We start from the raw sequence: 18,763 nt of genomic DNA, 5'->3' as shown, positions 1-18,763 counted from the left end.
ATGGGAAGGAAGCATGTGCATTGCCATTTCTTCTAAGGATTTTGTTGGTGAGTAATTTTCTTTTCTTAGCCTATCACAGCCTACCACTTGTCAAATCTTAAACGCCTCCCAGGACTCCACACCAACCCTCCTCTTGGCAAGTAACGGTCGGTTGAGAAGGACTTTTTGTAGTTTACATGCTCAAGTCTGAGGGACTACCTAAGGATTGGTTCCAATTAATTCTTCAAAAATCCCATTTGCCTTCCTGTCTTTTAGCAAGGAAGATTTTTACATTTGTGATGGACTTCTTAGGAAGTGGGATGTGGCTGATACTTGGTCTGCAGATCAGTGGACTTTCTTCTGAGCACCTGCCACCCTGGGTCACCCTAGTATTATCTGATGACTGTTTTGATGAAGGGCTGGAGGCTGTTTTTTTGATTACTAGATAAACTGCCCAGCAAAGGTATCAGTTGCTTCTTTTTCCATTCTGATAGCTTTCATTCTTTCATTCTTGTTCTTTTTGACCCATAATCAGGCCCTGACAAATAAGGCTGTTTTGTTCAGAGCAACAACTGATAAATTACCTTGTTAGAATAGCCCTAGTAGGGCAGCCCGGGTCGCTCAGCGGTTTAGCGCCACCTTCAGCCCAGGGCGTGATCCTGGAGACCCGGGATCGAGTCCCATGTCAGGCTCCCTGCATGGAGCCTGCTTCTCCCTCTGCCTGTGTCTCTGCCTTTCTCTCTCTCTCATGTGTATTCTCAGGAATAAATAAATAAAATCTTAAAAAAAAAAAAGAGACTAGCCCTAGTAGCTATAATAGGAAGGATACTTTGTGCTTTATAGTTTTCAAGATGCATGTTTTCTTACATATGTTAAAGTAATGACATGATAAGACCCTTCTTCTAGGGTCTTATTCAAAGGGTCAAATTCAGAATTGGTTATGGTTAAATCCAAGTAGAGCAAATTACAACATTTACCCCAAAGGTAGGAAAGAAGACAAAAGAAAAAAAAATGAGTGATGAGATTTCTGTTGTCCCAGGTTCCTTTTTAAAAATATTTTTATTATTTATTTATTTATTTATTTATTTATTTATTTATATTTATATTTTTATTTTTAAGTAGGCTCCATGTCAGGTGTGGAGCCCAATGTGGGGCTTGAACTCATGACTCTGAGATCAAGACTTGATCTGAGATCAAGTTGGATGCTTAACTAAGCCATCCAGGTGCCCCTTTCTGGTTGCTACTCATGTGAATGTGGGTCACTTTGGTAATCAGTTGTAGGAGTACATGTCTCAACATGATTTAATGGGCCTCCCAGGAAAGGAAGCATCAGTACCTTGTTAAAATTCAAGTTTTGGAGGCTGTGAAGCAGGTTGTGAGGAATGGCAGGGTGGGGCTTCATGGATGGGTCAGACTTTTTTTCTTTACTGTTAAAGGGCAGTGGTTTGTTTTTCTGATATATTACTTGATAAACTTAGATAATATCTTAGATGTGGTAAAGTGCACAGACTGCATTAATTCCCTTTCTTTTGAAGTTGTTGATAATGAGATGCAACAATGTGAAGGCCTAGTCATTGCAACTCACTTAGACAACTTTTAAAAGTTTCACGTCAAAGCAAAGTTAGGTAAAAGATGCTGGCAAAGTATTGTAATTGACACTTAAAGTAAATACATGTTTACATTGATAAGAAATGATGTTTAAACATTTATTTCTTCATATTTATTTTATTTTTATGGTGGTAAAAATCACATGACAAAATACACATAACAAAAAATGCATATGACAAAAACATAGAACATAAAAATTTCTATCTTTACTATTTTTAAGTGTACAGTGTATTGGTGTTAATCATATGTAAGTAATTGCACAAAAGATCTTTAAAACTTTTTTTATCTTGCAAAACTGAAATTCTCTACATCAATTAACTCCCCATTTCCCTCTCCCTCAGCCTCTGGGTACCACTTTTTTACTTCCGGTGAGTTTGGCTGCTTTTACTTGCCATATTGGAATCATGTAGTATTTGTCTTTTTGTGATTGGCTAATTGCAGTTAGCACAATGTCCTCAGGTTATCCGTGTTGTAATATATGATGGGATTTCCTTCTGTTGTAAAGCTGAATAATATCCCATTATATGTCTGTACCACACTTGCTTTATCCATTCCTTGATCCAAAGACAGTAGGTTGTTTCTGCCTCTTGGCTCTTGTGAACCATGCTGTGGGGAACAAGGATGTAGAAATATCTCTTTGAGATCCTGTTGTTGATTTCTTGGATATTTACCCAGAAGTGAGATTGCTGGATCATATGGTAATTCTGCTGTTAATTTTTTGAGGAATCTTCCTCTTGACTGGCGTTCCACAGTGGCTGCATCATTTTCCTTTCCCACTGACATTGCACAGTGGTTCTAATTTCTCTGTGTCCGTTTAGGCACTTGTTATTTCCTCCCCCCCCCCCTTTTTTTTTTGATAGTGGCCATCCTCGTGAATATAAAGTGAATGTTTAAATATTTTGGGAGAGTTTCAGATAATTCCTGAATTTGAAATTCTTATCTTTTACCTCCTTAGGCTGTCCGTAAATAGTTACACACATAATAGACAGTGTAAATAGGTGTTTTCAGTGTCGAGTTGCATACAATGCCTTTACCAATAATAATAGGTGAAGAATTTTTGAGTTTATCATCATGATAATAATAATGACTATATCCGTTTTCACAGTGTGCCACACATTGTTCTAAGTGATTCGCATTGGTTGTCCTAATTAATTCTTCCATTATTCCAAGGAGGTAGATACTATTCTTATATTATCTTATTCATCTATGTGGAACTTGAGGTACTGCGAAGTAATGCCCCAAACACAATTGGGTCTCAGGTAGCCTGAATCCAGAGCCTGGGCTCTTTACCAGTTGTTACCTGACTTGCATATTTTTTAAGCGTTGAATAATTTTAGACTGAATTTTTCTTGAGAGATTTTTAGTCCATGGGCAAAATTTTCCATTAAGTTGATAAAATAAAATAAAAATGGGGAATTAGGAATATTCCCAAAGTTATGATTAGATAATATTAAAGGCTTTTTTTTTTTTAAAGGAGTCAGTCAGAAGTAAGCCTTAAAAAGATCTATTTTTTTTTTTTTTATAATTCATTTTTGGAACTTCCCTATATATGAAGTTTGAGAGTTCAGTTCTTCAGAGCCATCATATCAGTTTTCTAGCTTAGTTCCCTGGATTTTTATCTGCTGACACTCATTTCACTACTGGATTTTTCGTTGTTAGTTTTAGATTGGCCCTAAATATGTACCTCCATACCCATCACTGATAACACTTCCCTGACTCTTTAATTCTTGATTTCAGAAGAAAAGAGGCTTATTTCTTCTCTTGTTTTGATGTGACAATGATTGTCTGCTTGTATAAACTTTGACTGCAACAGAGGGCAACTTTTTCTTTCTTATGATGATTACCAGTCAGAAGAAGGGGAGGGAAACATGATTATGTGAATGGATCTGTATTTTTAAAGAAAAAAAAAATATATTCTTTGGGATTAAATCTTGTTTTATTTAGGTTTGAACAACCTTAAAGAGACAACTGTAGTCTAGTATACTTTTTAATAAAGGAGTAGCTGAGGGGCTCCTGGGTGGCTTAGTCAGTTGGTTAAGCATCTGACTCTCGATTTTGACTTAGGTCCTGGTCTCAGGATTGTGAGAGGGAGCCTGGGTCAAATACCTGGCTGGGTGTAGGGCCTGCTTGGTATTCTTTCTCTCCCTCTGTCCCTCCTCCCTAAATAAATAAATAAATAAATAAATAAATAAATAAATAAAGCTGAGTAATAATACAAAAGAAAAGAAGAGGATTTAGTACATAGGAAATTTTGATTAATTTAGAATTTAGAGCTTGAAATCTGAATGTACCTTTAGAGTGAATCTGAAAGCAGAGCGAAGTTTACATTCTAATATCCATTTTTCAGTGGCAAGCTATTAACATAGTTTTCATTTGAAGAAGATCAGAGGCAAGTACAAGAATCTTCAAAGGAATGAATCTAGCCCAAGATTTTGTCCTTGATTGCACCTTTTTTTTTTTTTCCCTTTTGCCTCCACAGCATCTTCGCTACTCCCAAGGTACCTCCTTGCTTCTGGAACGCCCTCACTGTCCCCCAGAGTCTTCCGATTATGTTTTATATGGAGAATGATTTCAAATTTTATAGATACTTAAAGCGAAAGCCCTCTAACCCCTTCTTCCATTTGTTCTTCTGGGATATTATCAACTTACTAAGATTTCCTTTGTAATATCTGCACCTAACTTGTAGGAAGTTACTTTACAGGGTTTTAAGTAAGAAAGGAAATAATGGGTTATAGGCTGTACAGTATTTTTTTTTTACCATTGCAGGCTTTTGTCCATATGTTTTAAACCAGAGATTAGTAAACCAAGGCCGGGGGCCAAAATCATTTTGCTAAAGAAAGTTTTATTGGGACATAACCACACCCATCCTTGTGTTATCGGTGGCTGCTTTCATGCTTCTCCCAGATTGCTGAAGAGTCACAGTAGACACTGAATGACCTTCGAAGCTGAAATATTTAACTCTCTGGGCCTTTAAGAAAAAAAGCATGTTGGTCCTGCTGTTACATGAAGGAGTGAGAGCTTAAACAAGTGTGTCCCCTCCTCAAGGAGGCATCCCTGCCCTGCCGCCCTGGGACCATCAGCACACAGGAAGACCCCCCAGTCTCCCCTGTTAAGTTTTCCCATATGCTCTTCCTCAGCCTCCCTGAGGAAAAGCCAGGCACTCATCTGCAATCCCTATCCTAGCAGACAGTCAAGTGCACAGGTTTTATTTCAGAGAGGAAAATCTTTAGGCACAAACACTGCATGTTGGGAGCTTTCGTGGTTCTCACTTGGGCTCTCCTTGTTTTACTCTGTATCCAGTTAGCAGTCTGATCTGGGTTCCCTGACCCTTGGGGTAATTAGTGATTAAGGTCTTTTGAGTATTTGTTTGCTTCTGCTTCTTACCACATGGCTATGATTTGGAAACCAGGTCTATGCCTTTTGGCTTCCTTGCACCAGGCTGGAAGAGATTCATTGCCTCACATTTCCGTACTTCTGCACTGAGAACTAACTCCTGGCCACTTGTAGAGCCCCTTTAGCTCGTCTGCTTCCTGAATCCCTTCCCTGAGTGTAAATACAACGTTGTGATTATTGTTGAGAATCAATGCTCATTCCGTGTCAGACACTCTGCTGGGCACCTTGAATACATGACTTCGTTTGATTTTCAAAGTAGCGCCATAAAGGTATTCGTTGATATGACCCATTACCATTTCATTCCTGATGAAGGTAACTTCAAATAAATAAATTTATTTATTTTTAAAAGATTTTAGTTATTCATGAGAAACCCACACACACACAGAGGCAGAGATATAGGTAGAGGGAGAAGCAGGTATCCCTTTCGGGGAACCTGATGCAGGACTCAATTCCAGGAACCCGGACCCGAGCCAAAGGCAGACGCTCAAACACTGAGCCACCCAGGTGTCCTGGTAACTTCAAATTTAAAAGCTCTCCCTGACTCATACAAAAAAAAAAAAAATCTTAGAACCACCACTTGACTCGTTTGACTCCTATCTTACAATCATTGTTATACTGCCTCCTACAGGTTAAGTACAGAGCAGTTACTGTCATTGTGTCCAGCAGGATTTCCCCAAATCTGTATCAACTTTGGAGGATGCAGATAGATACCGTTGAATACATCAACTTGATCTTGAAAGAAGGAAGTCTCTAATACCAATATCTCAGTTCTCACAAAGTTCTTGGCACATGATGACATTTGAGAACAGAAGCATTTAAGGATAAATTTAGGAAAAGATGTGCTTGCTTTTACTTGTTAGAGGTACAAGGAAAACTTCAGGATTGGTATGAAGTCAGATTTCCTATTTTAAGAGTCAGTTGCTTTTGGGGTGCCTGGCTGGCTCAGTTGAAAGGTGACTCTTGATCTCGGGGTCATGAGTTTGAGCCCCACATTGGGTGTAGAGGTTACTTAAAAAAATTAAAAATTTACAAATTTTAAAAAGTCAGTTTCTTTGTCACATAGGGTATAATCCTAATGCTTCTGTGCTTATCATATGGACTTCCGTTGACATAATGCTTCTATACCTGTCATATGGACCATTTGATAACTGCCACTGCAAAAAGTACATTTCTATTCAAAGGTAATGGCTGCATTAGACTTTATTAGCATTTCTTTCCTTCGCTTAAAGTATGTTAACAAACTGTTTTTTTTTTTTTGGTTGTTTGTTTTTAAAAAAGAGATAAGCAAACCCCTCAAAGTTGTTTAAAATTGTAGGTAGAGAAAAGACATGTAAAAGTTGATGTTGAATACTGAGTGCAGTAAGTTTGGGGGCTATGGTTAGCTCAAATATAATGTCTTTCTTGTGGCAGTGGTCATCTTTGAACTTTTTTATAAATACTTGTGTGACACCATCCCTACTCTGTCAGAGCTTAAAAACTGAGATGCAGTAGCTGTGCACATCACGTAGGGTCTGCAGAAGACCTAGTTGCCTTTTCCAAGAAGATGTCATCACATCAAAGCTAAAAAACATTGGATTTCTGGTTACCCCGGATGAGCGATATTTGTATTCTCCATCATCTTCATCAGTGACTGTGCTTTTGTTATACGCGTATTCCCTTCTTACGTGCATTTCAGAACACATCCTCCTGAATATAGATTACTTTTTTTTCCTATCATGAACAATAGCATTATTTTGGGATCTTTAAAATGCATTGTTTACAACCTGACACCTGTTGCTCTGGTGACATGGTCTGTTTGGTTTCTGTGGAATTAAACCAGCCACAAACCATAGTGGTACAGAGACAAGTCGAGGGATTTCTTTTTGAGGTGTTGAGAGATTCCATTCCCCAAAAGCAACCCTATCCTGTCCCACAGCTGCCCTTGTACCATAAGTCTGACAACAGCAAAAGACAATGCCAAGATCCACCCTTATTTTACCACTCTAAGGCATCAAAATTTCCTTTCCAACCAGCAACAATAGCAACAACGACAGCTCCACAAAGCACACTGTCAGAAGATAGGAATTTCATTTTTTATTTCTGTTGCAAACAACAGTCAATTAATTACTTTTAAAAGATTGAAGTCCAGCAGCATTGCATCATAGTTAAGAGCACAGACTTTGGAACCCAGAGTGCCTGGGTTCACATTCTGATTCTTGGTCTTGGTGCCTTAATTGTTTCATCTGCCCAATGGGGTTCATATCTGTAAAACACATAAAATAATGTAGGTATTGATATGCATATTTTAATGGGTACATTTAGGGAGGATTGGACTGGATGTCAGGATAGTTTTTTGTTGTTGTTTGTTTGTGCTTTGTTTTGTTTTTTTGTTTTTTGTTTTTTTTTTTTGCAATTAACTATCCCATATCCTTGTAAGGAAGGTCCAGCGATCATAGGTTAATCAGTTAATCAGTACATATTACCTGCCTGTGAACTCTATAAAACAAGGAGGCCAAACCAACTGGAATTTGGGTTTTCCTCAAGTTGTAAAATCCTTTAAATTTGTGTTGCTAATACCCAATGATATAGTGTTGGAAGATTCCTATCAGTTTTATTCTGTCTCATTAACTATATTTAACTTTGTTTGATGAATAATTTGGGGCTGAATGTTAAAATGAAGGAACGAGGAACAGGATCACTAAAAATCAAGTCAACAGGTAATGAGTGGCTTCCTGGTCATTGACTTGACACATTCTTTTGGACACAAGAGATTCCAAGGGGTGTAAGTCCCTGTCCTCAAGAATATACAGTTGGAAGAGGGGGTAGGTAATTCAGTAGACACAAATAATAAAGTATGTTGAGTTGTAAGAGAAGGACCCATGTGAAGACAAGTGTGAGATGAATTAGTTATACCCACAAGGACTCAGTCTTGTGGGCTCTGGGAAAGCTTCATTGAAGACACAATAAATGAAGCACGTGAAAAGGACCAGAAGGAAAGATAATGCTGCTTTCTAGGAATTTGGAGTAATTCAGGGTACATGTCAGACGAGGGGTTGGGCTGGGGCTAGGGATAGAAATTGACCTGAGACTGTGGGAAGGGATAAGGCTGAGGTGGGATTTTGAAGAGCTTTGTACATCCTTTACCCTCGATTATAATCAGATTACACCCAGTGATATGCAGTTTATGAGCTCCAGCATAGTGACAAGAAATGCTCACAAGATGTGGTTGATGTCTCGGAAATTCACTTCTTAGGCAATTTGGTGCTTTAAAAAAATGACTTGAGTTACTATCTTTCTCCCTCTCCTTCTAGTATCCATAAAATATAGCCACGTACACTGGAGTTGTTAGCAAGACAAAATTTTCTTTCAGCTTCTCTGGGTGAATGGCTTATTCATTTTCAAACTCTTGCATAAATCTGAGGAAAGTTGTAATATTCTCAAACTCGAGATTTAGGTCTCAGAGTGAAAGTATTTAGTAATTGATGAAATCTTACAATGTCTCTCCCTTTTGTTCTTAGAAGGTTAAACAACATGATCTATGATTTTAATACCTATAGTTCATGTAATTCTTACAGTGTTAGAAAGTACACTTGATTGTTCCTTTTTATATCTTAGTAATCCGAGAGTAGTGAAGGTAAAGTAACTAGTTCAAATTCACACGGCTAATGAACGGCACAGTTGTAATTTGGACCTTCATCTGCTGTCGCTCTTCTTCCTCTCCTCTCCTCCTCTGCCTTCACTCATTCATTTCCAGATGTCTTTTTTTTTTTTTAAGAGTTTTATTTATTTTGAGAGAGAGGGAGAGTACACAAGCAAGGGAGGAGCAGACTCCCTGCTGAGCAGGGAACCCAATGTGGGGCTCAATCTGTGGACTCCAGGATCATGACCTGAGCTGAAGACAGAAGCTCAACTGACTGAGCCACCCAGGTGTCCTCCAGATGTCTCTTAAACCTTATGCAAGATAGTAAATTAAGGATGGACATGCAGTAGGCATACAATAACTTGTTCCACCTTTTCTTTGAGATGAATATGTACAGTGCCTAGTGTTTAGTCAATAGTTGTGGAATGAAAGCAATAAAAGACTATCCATGTTTTTAGATTTGGGGAAAACTAAAGTAGGATATGTTTTGTTTAACCTTGAAAGAAATATCAAGACTAAACAGTCCCCCCTCAATTTTATACCACCATTTTCCTGCTAGTCTATTTCTATTTTTAATTTTAAGGTTTATTTTTAGAGGTGGAGAATGTGCATGGGAGTGGGAGAGGAGGAGGAGAGAGAATCTTAAGCAGACTCCATGCTCAACGTGGAGCCTGATGCAGGACTCCATCTCATGACCCTGAGATCATGACCTGAGCTGAAATCAAGAGTCAGATGTTTAACTGACTAAGCCACCTATATCCCCTCCTGCTAACCTATTTTTAATTTAATTCAACGGGTCAGTATAATACCGTGGTTAGATATATCATACAGGGAGATGGTGGGTACCCACTATAGGCTCAGTGACCCACCTAATAGGGTTCACTGGAAGGTGAAATCAGAGTATGTGATCCTGGTCTCCATTTAGTAGACACTACTCAGAGTTTATGAGCCTGCCTGCTTATGGGCTGCTTTCTCATCTTTTGGTCCTTAGAGACAAGCCATCATCTGTTCTCATGTGGGAGCTAGGTCTGAGCTTCAGCGTGAAAATGCAGCAGTCTGTGCCGATATATTATTATGGCTCTTACATACTATGTTTGTGATTATCAGAATTTAATCCTATAGAACCTAAAAGAACCAAATATCAAAAGGCTTTGTCTATACCCACTTATCTTCCACCTCATTTCTATAGAGGGTAGAGGGACAGCTAAAAGGCAAAGAACATGAGACTTTGGCATAACCCAGTATATAAAATTGCTTTGCTAAGAGCTGGATGTGACTTTTAACTGGATATTCGTTTCCTCCTACCTCAGTATGCCATAGTCTCCATGTCACAGGTGACTTGCCATCCCTTTGGGAGTCTGACACTCCCATTCCTTATAATAGTTTTGGGCATCCTCTCTTAGAGCTTGAGGCAGATTCTCAAAATGTCATCAAAGTTCTGGAGATCTTTGTAATTTGAAGGTAAATTTGAAATTTAATAATGGACAAACACCACTTGGCATCATGTCTTGTGATAGAGTGCAGTCAGATATTTTGGGTGAATATGAATGAAATGTAATTTGACTGCCCCCCCTCCCCACTCAGCTCATAAAGTGACTCTATGGCAATTCTACAGGGAGCTCCAAAAAATGTTCAGAGCAATCCCTTGGGAATAGATGTGGTGTCCCTCGGTAACTTATTTTGAAGTTTAACTTGGGATTCTTTGAAAAAATTAAAAAAGTATATGCATTGATGGAACTTTGACTTTTTTTGCTATAGATATGTAATAAATTATTATTCCATATTATATAATCCCAGTGATAGAGACTTTCAATTTCACGTCTAATGGGAAAAAAAAGGTAGTAAGGAAAAAAGAAGCATTAAAAACAAGAAAGAAAAGAAAAGGGAGAAAGGGAAATTGTATCACTGTGGAAAAACCTTTACTACTCAACAGTAGAGGGTTTTCTTTTTTTATATTTTTGATCATTTAAAACAAAAATACTACAGATTATTGGCTGCATGTTTTTAATGCTCTGTAATTGTGTACGGAGGCAAATCCCATTATTTTAAAATCACTTAATGTTGGAAAACAATTGGATAAACCCCACTTGGAATGCCCTGTGGGTCATCTCAAGCCATTTGGTTCTGTTAATAAAATTAAAACAATTGGGGGAAATATACAAATGCTTTCAAATTGGTTTTACAATTATGATGTCTGTGTGTATGAAAAGGGGGACAACTCTTAGGAAGTACATAAAGCCAAATGCATCATTACTGTGTATGAGTGATGTGAGCTGGGAGTAAGGATTTGACATATATTTTTATTTTGAGATGCCATGCTAATTTACATCATTCGGCCCTTTCACTGCCAAACTGTAAAAGTCCATTAAGTGACTGAAAGGAATATACAAATTATCCACTGGCACTCCAGGCTGGAGCTTTACATACACCCTGTTATTCTATCCGCCAGCTAGCTGCAAGATTCTATTAAGCGGTAAGTGAGAAAATTATATTGCCTACAAACTAATTGTACAAAAGACTCTGAAATAAGTAATCAGGGCCCAGGACTTTCTGAAAAGCTGCCAGGAGATATTATAAATTGCTCTATCATTCTTGTCAGCCTGGTTTAAAAACCCAGAGCTTCCATGTTGATTTGGTTCCCTCTGCAACAGAGCTCACTTCCTGAGCTCTTGACAAAACTGGGCAAATTCCAGTCGTGTCCTCAGGAGCTGCCCAATTCAGTCCCTGGTGCCATCTCACAAATGTGTCTTGGGAAATAGCAAGCTATAATCCAAGGAAACTCTGTGTCTGAAATGAGAATCATAGCTTGTGAACAATAACTTCTGCATCCTCCTGATTGTCTGGTGTTCACATTTCAGGTGCCCACAGTTGCTATTGGAAATATTTTTGTCTAGTTTCCACTTTGCGTGAATCGAAGGAAAACAAGTGCCCTGTAGAGATCATGTGGTCTACTGGGAGCAATGTCTTTGAGCCATTACCAAAATAGATGTAACATTATTACCCAGGTGCTTGGGGCAGCACATTTTTAGGATAAAATGTGTTTTTGTTGTTGTTGTTGCATAGAAAAAGCACCAGGGAAGATATTTCAAGGGCAGAATTTGTGTAGACTCTAACATGGATCAAAGACTTTGTTGGGTGGGCGATCATAGCCAACAACAATGAACTAAGTAACTCAATGGGAGGGCTTTGAAAGTAGAGAGGTTTTCCTCCAGCAAATAAGTTCTTTAGAATAATGTTGATTTGTTTTTCAAGATATAAACCAGTGTTACTTAGTGAAATCAAGGTTATCACTCCTATATGTCAAGACTAATTTATTGAAATTTGGCTGAAGGATACCTGATTCATCGTAAACAATTTCTATACACTTAAGCCAAAAATACATCATTTGTGAAAACATTCAGGGCTGCTGTATTTTCCATCCATTCACAGTGAAATTTTTACAAAAAAATGTTTCATCGCCTATAGCTTTAGAAAGATTCCTCTACCCCAATCTTATTTATTCATTTTTCACAGCATAATTCAATCACTTGCTCCTAGATTGAGAATTCATTGACTTTCTTAGGCATAACCTCTGCATTTGTGGGAACGCATGCTAGTACTGAATCCAGAACCACTGCCCCCCACACTAAATTGTATTGTTATTTGCTACGTGTTTTATCTCCTCTGTAAGACTGTGGACTTTTCAAGAGCAGGAACTACCTCTTTCTATCCCAACCCAGCACATGATCCAAAATTACAGGCTCATTGATCAGCACTGAGGATCCAGCAATGAATAAGACAGAGCTTCTCCCTCAAGAGCTCATTCTAAGGCACTATTAAAAATTTCTCTGCCTTTGTGTTTCCCTTTGTCATAGAAGAATTCTGGAATATAATGGTTAGAAAGGAAACTAGAGTACTTCTTTATATGTGATCTGAAGCTCTCATGTGGTAATTTTACAATTTTCCTTCTTTTTTTTTGAAGAAATTTAAAAATCCTATACAATCATTCTTAGATGAGTCATTCATAGATTTAGCTATTACCGTTGAACCACTCCTAAATATTTTCTCCAATGTGGCTCCAATTCTGAGAGCACTTACTTTGTAAGTAATCCTAAGTACTATGATGAGATAAAAATTAACCCCTTTAGTGCCATCTGTCTGTATTTGGATGTTTTATTTTCCTTTTATTCTTATCCTATTCATATCAAGATGCACTTTTATTTTCTTTAAAGTCTCTTATGTTGTTGTTGTTTTGTTTCTTTCTTTTCACACTTTGCTCCCTCGAAGGCTTTGGTGTCCGCCCCCCCCCCCCATGATCTCTTCCTGTTTGCCATGCATTTTCATTTTTGTCAAAGCTACTTTTTAAGGTTTTGAAAAACTAGGTTTCCTAACACTGTGTGTGTGTGTGTGTGTGTGTGTGTGTGTGTGTGTGTGTGTGGAATAGTTTTCCTAATGTTCTTAATATTGCTTCCTGATGGACATCTAGCTCACTTGACCTTGTGGACATTACTGCATGATAGCACCATAGTGTTCCTAAAAATGACCTTGTGATATCAAGAAAATATAAGTTTTCCTAAGCATACTATTTTACTTATTTACTACTTTTTGGAGGAAGATTTTTCTACTGTATAAGAAATGGTCCTTGCCTCCAGGATCTTACCATCTAATGGGTAATATGCATGCAAAAAAGGTGTGACAAAATATGGCATGTCTGTATGTGATGAGAGTACGTGAAAAGATATGAGAACCAAGAAGTCATTTTCTGCTATGATGGTCTGAGAGGTTTTCATGAAAGATTTGAATGGAATTTGAGTTGAACAGTGAGCCTTGGAAGTAATTTTAAGAAGAGGGACAAAGTTAGATCATTCTCAGAGGGAAGTCTGAAGGACACAGCAAAAAATGAATAAATTGAATTGGCTGCATCAGAAAGTTCATATAAGGTAATGTTTGTAATATTGTTGGATAAGTAGATGGGAGTTATATTGGGTGGCGATTTTGTTTGCTAATCTAATATTTTGTATTTAATTCAAGAGAATATAGAAATGTAGTGATTTTTTTTTTTAAATTAAGCTACTGACATACCCGATGCAGCCCTAGGAATGCAGCATGGATTCCAGGGGGACAGAATGGAGGCACAATGCCCAGTTAGGCGATAACTGCCATAGTCCAGGTGTGAGCTCACACATGCCTGATTGAGGTTCCTGTCAGAAGTGTGTTCTCATGGAGGAGGAGGATAGAATTTTCTGAGGAAGAGAAACTAGTTTGAAATGAGAGTGATGTGTGTGTGTGTGTGTGTGTGTGTGTGTGTGTGTAGGTGGGAGAGAGATGGTGGGGAGAAGTTATCAGCATTGGGTTAAAATGCGGGTCAGGCTTTAATACTGGAAAGTAAGCAAAGTTAGGACTTCATACTGACTTTTTAGGCAAAAGGAGGCAAGAAATGCTGTAATACTCCCTGGATGCAAAATACATTTTTCAGTGATGGTTTAAGAAACTCAGCAGTGAAAAATGGTTCATCTAAAGTTCAGACTCTAAATCCTTTTATTCTCAGCCATGACCCAGGCAGTCTGGTTCCTTTGACTTATCTGTAATTTTCTGGGTGTTAGTAATATATCTGAAGAAAGTGATGGTGTGTGCTTCTGTTGATGCAGTTAATATTACTCTTATTATTTAACCTCTTACTTTAAAAAGCAGTTGCTTCTATTATTATAAATGCCCTGAGTTAGAATGCTAATTGAGTCAAATAATTTTGATAGGCTTTTCTCAAATTATAATGCACAGTTTGTTTATATATATATATACATATATATATATATATATATATACACACACACACACACACTTTTTTTTTTTTAGTCATGCATACTTAACCAATTTTCAGTAGTTATAAGTGGTTGGGTATTACTTCCTGTTGAATTAGCAGTTGCTGAGTAGTTGAGTCTTTGTACAATCCTGCAATCCACTAATGTGATATTTAATGAGGAGACATCAGTCTGGAGAAAGGTAGTCAATATAAATCAGTGTTTACAAAGTGTGATTAACTCTGAAATATTTCATCAATGCTGTGGTCCCAGGCAGACTCTATGCTAATTACTAGAATCTGCGCATGTTTCAGGGGACTTGGACGGACCCTGAGTATTGCAAACATGGAGCAGCAAAATTGCAATTATGCTCGGACCATCTCTGATGACAATTTATGCATTTGGTGTGATGACCTCCCCCTTCCCAAGAGGGCAATAAACAGAATGCATTTTCATTAAGATACTAATGCACTTAATCACAAGGGGAAAGGGTTAGGAAGTAAGGAAAGACCTTCAAGCGCTATGTGACAGAGCTGATAGGGGAGAGAGGCTCTATTTTAAAGGCAGCTTCTTTACAAAGCTGTAGGCAGCCCCAGAGCACATCCTACACACTGTCATTGGCGTTAATTGAAAAAAAAAAAAAAAATTAAAGTTTGGATCTTCTTCTGGCTACATATTTATCAACTTCAAATGTGTAAGTACCACCATAAGTAATATCAACGGACATTAAAAATATAGTTTCATAACAGTTTATTTTTATTTATGACACTTCCATGGAGCTTGATTGTTTGGAATTCATTATGCAAATAAGGTAACAAACAAATAAGGTGATGATGGTCATCATCACCATCCTCCTCCTCCTCCTCCTCCTCCTCCTCCTCAATAAGTATTTACTCAGCAGAGATCTGTGTTGTAAATCCCGGGTAGGTGTTGCTACAAGAGCCATGTCATTTCAGTCCCTGCCCTCTAGGAGCTTACTGTAAGGCCCCGGATTAGCCTGCTGATCATTTTTCACGGTGGGGTTTATGCTGTTTAGTGTCAGAAAGACAATAAGCCCGATACATTGGAACATTAGTAACCAAAAGAAATCCAGGATTGATGATACAAGACTGTGGTTGTGATGTTCATGCTTTTATGGAAATAATTTGCTTTGAAATTTCTTTTAGATTCTAAAATTCTGGAAGATTGTTATTTTGCGTGGATAGACTAAGCGTAATGTTTTATTTTATTTTACTATTTTATAAAGATTTTATTTATTTATTCATGAGAAACACAGAGAGAGACACAGAGACATAGGCAGAGGGAGAAGCAGGCTTCATGCAGGGAGCACGATGTGGGACTCAGTCCTGGGACTCTGGGATCACACCCCGAGCCAAAGGCAGACACTCAACCGCTGAGCCACCCAGACGTCCCTAAGTGTAATGTTTTAGAGGCTAACTTTACACTTAATCTTAATCTTTTGAGATACTTTACCATGTATCTTCCAATTATTCAGTGCCTCTTTTTTTTTTTTTTTTTTTTTTTTTTTTTTTTTTTTTTTTTTTTTTTTTTTTTTTTTTTTTTTTAAGAGAGAAAGAGAGAGAAAGGAGGGCAGGGGGTGAGGAAAGAGAGAATCTTAAGTGGTGGGCTTGATCTCAAGACTGTGAGGTCATGATTTGAACCAAAATCAAGAATCGGACACTTAACTGACTGAGCCACCGAGGCGCCCCTATTCAGTGCATCTCCAGTGGTTGCCACAGAGCATCCAGCTTCATGACATTTATGACATCCTAATGAACCTCATGTGACTTTTTTTTTTTTTTGAGTGGGGAGGCAGGAATAACAGAGTGGGTATTGCCTCTGGGTTGCTCACATTTCCTGGGTTTTGAAAATCTAACTGCTTTTCTTCAAACTCTATGTTTTAGGTAATATAGAATATAGCTGCCCTGCCACGAATGAATGTGAAATCACAAAGCGCAGACGTAAATCCTGCCAGGCTTGCCGCTTCATGAAGTGTTTAAAAGTGGGCATGCTGAAAGAAGGTAAGGCGTGTTTCTAGGGGCCCTGTGCTTTTGGTTAGGAGTGGAGGGAAGGGTGTATACAGGGATTTACAGAAATGCTAAAGACACCAGGAGAAGAGGGGGTCGCTGTAAGCTCTCTGAATCCGATGGCAAAATACATCTTTACACCTGAGTTTTCTGATATGTCCTGGCTACCTGCTTGACATCAACAGGAAGGGACAAGGTAGGAATCATCCGATGTGCAGCTAAACCCCACCAGGTATGCTTGGTAGTTCTAGATTCCTTTCATCTGTACCAGTTGCAGAAGGCGAAGGACAAAGAATATACCAAGAGGCTAGTCCTTGTCTTTTGTGTTTCTTCTCACTTCTAAGTTTGCAGACAGATTTTCCCTTCCATTGTTACTGAGATATAATTGACAAATAAAAATTGTGTATGTTTAAGGTATGTGACTTGATGTTTTGATATTCATATGTGTTGTAAAATAATTGCCGCAGTCAAGCTAATTAACATCATTTCATATTGTCACCACTTTTTAAAAAAATTAATTTTAGGTTTAAAGCACTCTTTATTTTTTTTCCAATCTTTTATTTTGGACTTATGTTCTATTATAAAGAACCTATAATAATGATACTGAAGTTGTTGCTTTCGCTAAGGGATAACACCAACAAACACAGAATAATAACAGTGACCATGTATTCAGTTATGGCCTGAGTTTACCCACCTACCAAGTAGTAGAAGCCAGAACTAAACACAGACAGATCCTAGAATTCAATTACTTCTTCCCCCCATATCCAAGGTCCTGAAATATTTTTATATCTCAGCATGGCCAATGAAATTAACATTTTAGCTTGGGAGCTAGAAAGAAATCATTCTTTTCTTTGGAAGGCCTACATGTGTTTTTGTTTTGTTTTTAAATACATCTCCGTCTATGTGTATGTTTTTGTAGATGTGCATTTTTTATGGCTTTTAGATCTTCCTATCTCTTTCTCTTCAGAAAATTTACCAGAGTTTAAAATAAATATGATACTTTTATAAAGTAAAAATGAATATGCAGTAATCAAAGTTTGAAAGAAAATTAGGTAAATTACATTTAAATATACTGCTTCTGTTGAGTCATAACATACGCTTTGTTCATGGAGTTGGTCCTATTAGTTTATATATTTGCTGTTACTGAAGACCTCTGACTTTTTTTTTTTTTTTTGATCTCTGACTTTTTAACATGTAAATCCAAATAGATCCAAGTGTTTATTCCTGAAGAACAAACTGGAACTTCAATTAGGTATGGCATTCCTAGATCTCCTCATTTTTCCTGGTTTGTTCTTAATTATGATTTTTCCTGTTAATAATGTCATAGGAAGATGAGTGGATAAGTTATATTTGGGTATGTGGAATTCATGCCCCATTTCTCCACTCTTTACTGGACCAATAAAGAGCTAACTCTTCATTGACAAGGAACATAGAGAAGATTCTCTCAAATTCTTCTCATCTCTGACTCTCCTCTTCAGCCCTGGTGTGGGTGACGGGAAAGCTATAAACAAAGAGCACATAACTTTATAATTAAAGCCTTACGAAAAGATGACACCAGATGTATTGTCAAGTAAAAAATAGTAGAAGGGAGATGTGCATTTGTGATGGGATATACATGGAGAAGTGGAAGGAAGGAATATATAAGGATTGGGGACAGTGGGATACCATGAATATGCTGAGGAGGGGAGGTACTTTCCCTTTTCACTATATAGCCTTTGGCACCATTAGGATTTTTCTTTTTCTTTTTCTTTTTTTTTTAAAGATTTTATTTATTTATTCATGAGAGACCAAGAAAGAGAGAGAGAGGCAGAGACATAGGCAGAGGGAGAAGCAGGCTCCATGCAGGGAGCCCGATGTGGGACTTGATCCCAGGTCTCCAAGATCACGCCCTGGGCTGAGGGTGGCGCTAAACCCCCAAGCCACCTGGGCCGCCCACCATTAGGATTTTTCATAGTTGCTATATTTAGGTTTATAATCCACTTGCTAAATATTTATTACGTTTCTCCAGTGAGCCAAGCACCGTTCTAGGCTCTAGTGGTACAGCAGTGAGAAAGTTGGATATGGTTGTTCTTGCTAGAGAAAAACCTTACATAGAAATGCCAGTGGGACAGTTTTGAAAAAGGAAAACATATAGATAAGAGCCCAAACATTATGACCCAATCCACAGGATGAGGAATTTGCTTTTAGTTAGGATGATGGTGATAGCTTACTTCTTTTGAGGTTGAAAGCTTTATCTTCGTAATTGCCTTAAACACTATAGCAGAGTAGCAAACCAAACCTAGTTTACAAAAAAATAATAAGTTATTGATGGTCCATTTTTGATCGTTATATTGCCACTTACTTGAGCTGTAGAGAACCAC

At 37.9% G+C, this 18,763-nt stretch overlaps 1 protein-coding gene across 31 annotated transcripts in view; it reads left to right on the top strand.

The window, feature by feature from the left end:
* ESRRG (estrogen related receptor gamma) overlaps positions 1 to 18,763 on the top strand; it is a 618,648-nt gene that overhangs the window by 446,800 nt on the left and 153,085 nt on the right. For all 31 annotated transcript variants that reach the window (XM_035711240.2, XM_049106943.1, XM_035711222.2 and 28 more), the window contains one exon: positions 16,281 to 16,397. In XM_035711240.2, the coding sequence (XP_035567133.1) occupies positions 16,281 to 16,397 (117 nt within the window). The remainder of the gene's footprint in view (positions 1 to 16,280; positions 16,398 to 18,763) is intronic.

Source organism: Canis lupus, chromosome 38 (genome assembly GCF_003254725.2).
Source record: "Canis lupus dingo isolate Sandy chromosome 38, ASM325472v2, whole genome shotgun sequence".
In the NCBI taxonomy this organism is placed as follows: domain Eukaryota; kingdom Metazoa; phylum Chordata; class Mammalia; order Carnivora; family Canidae; genus Canis; species Canis lupus.
Note: the sequence above shows the minus strand (reverse complement) of the source record. Positions and strands in the feature narration are given on the sequence as shown.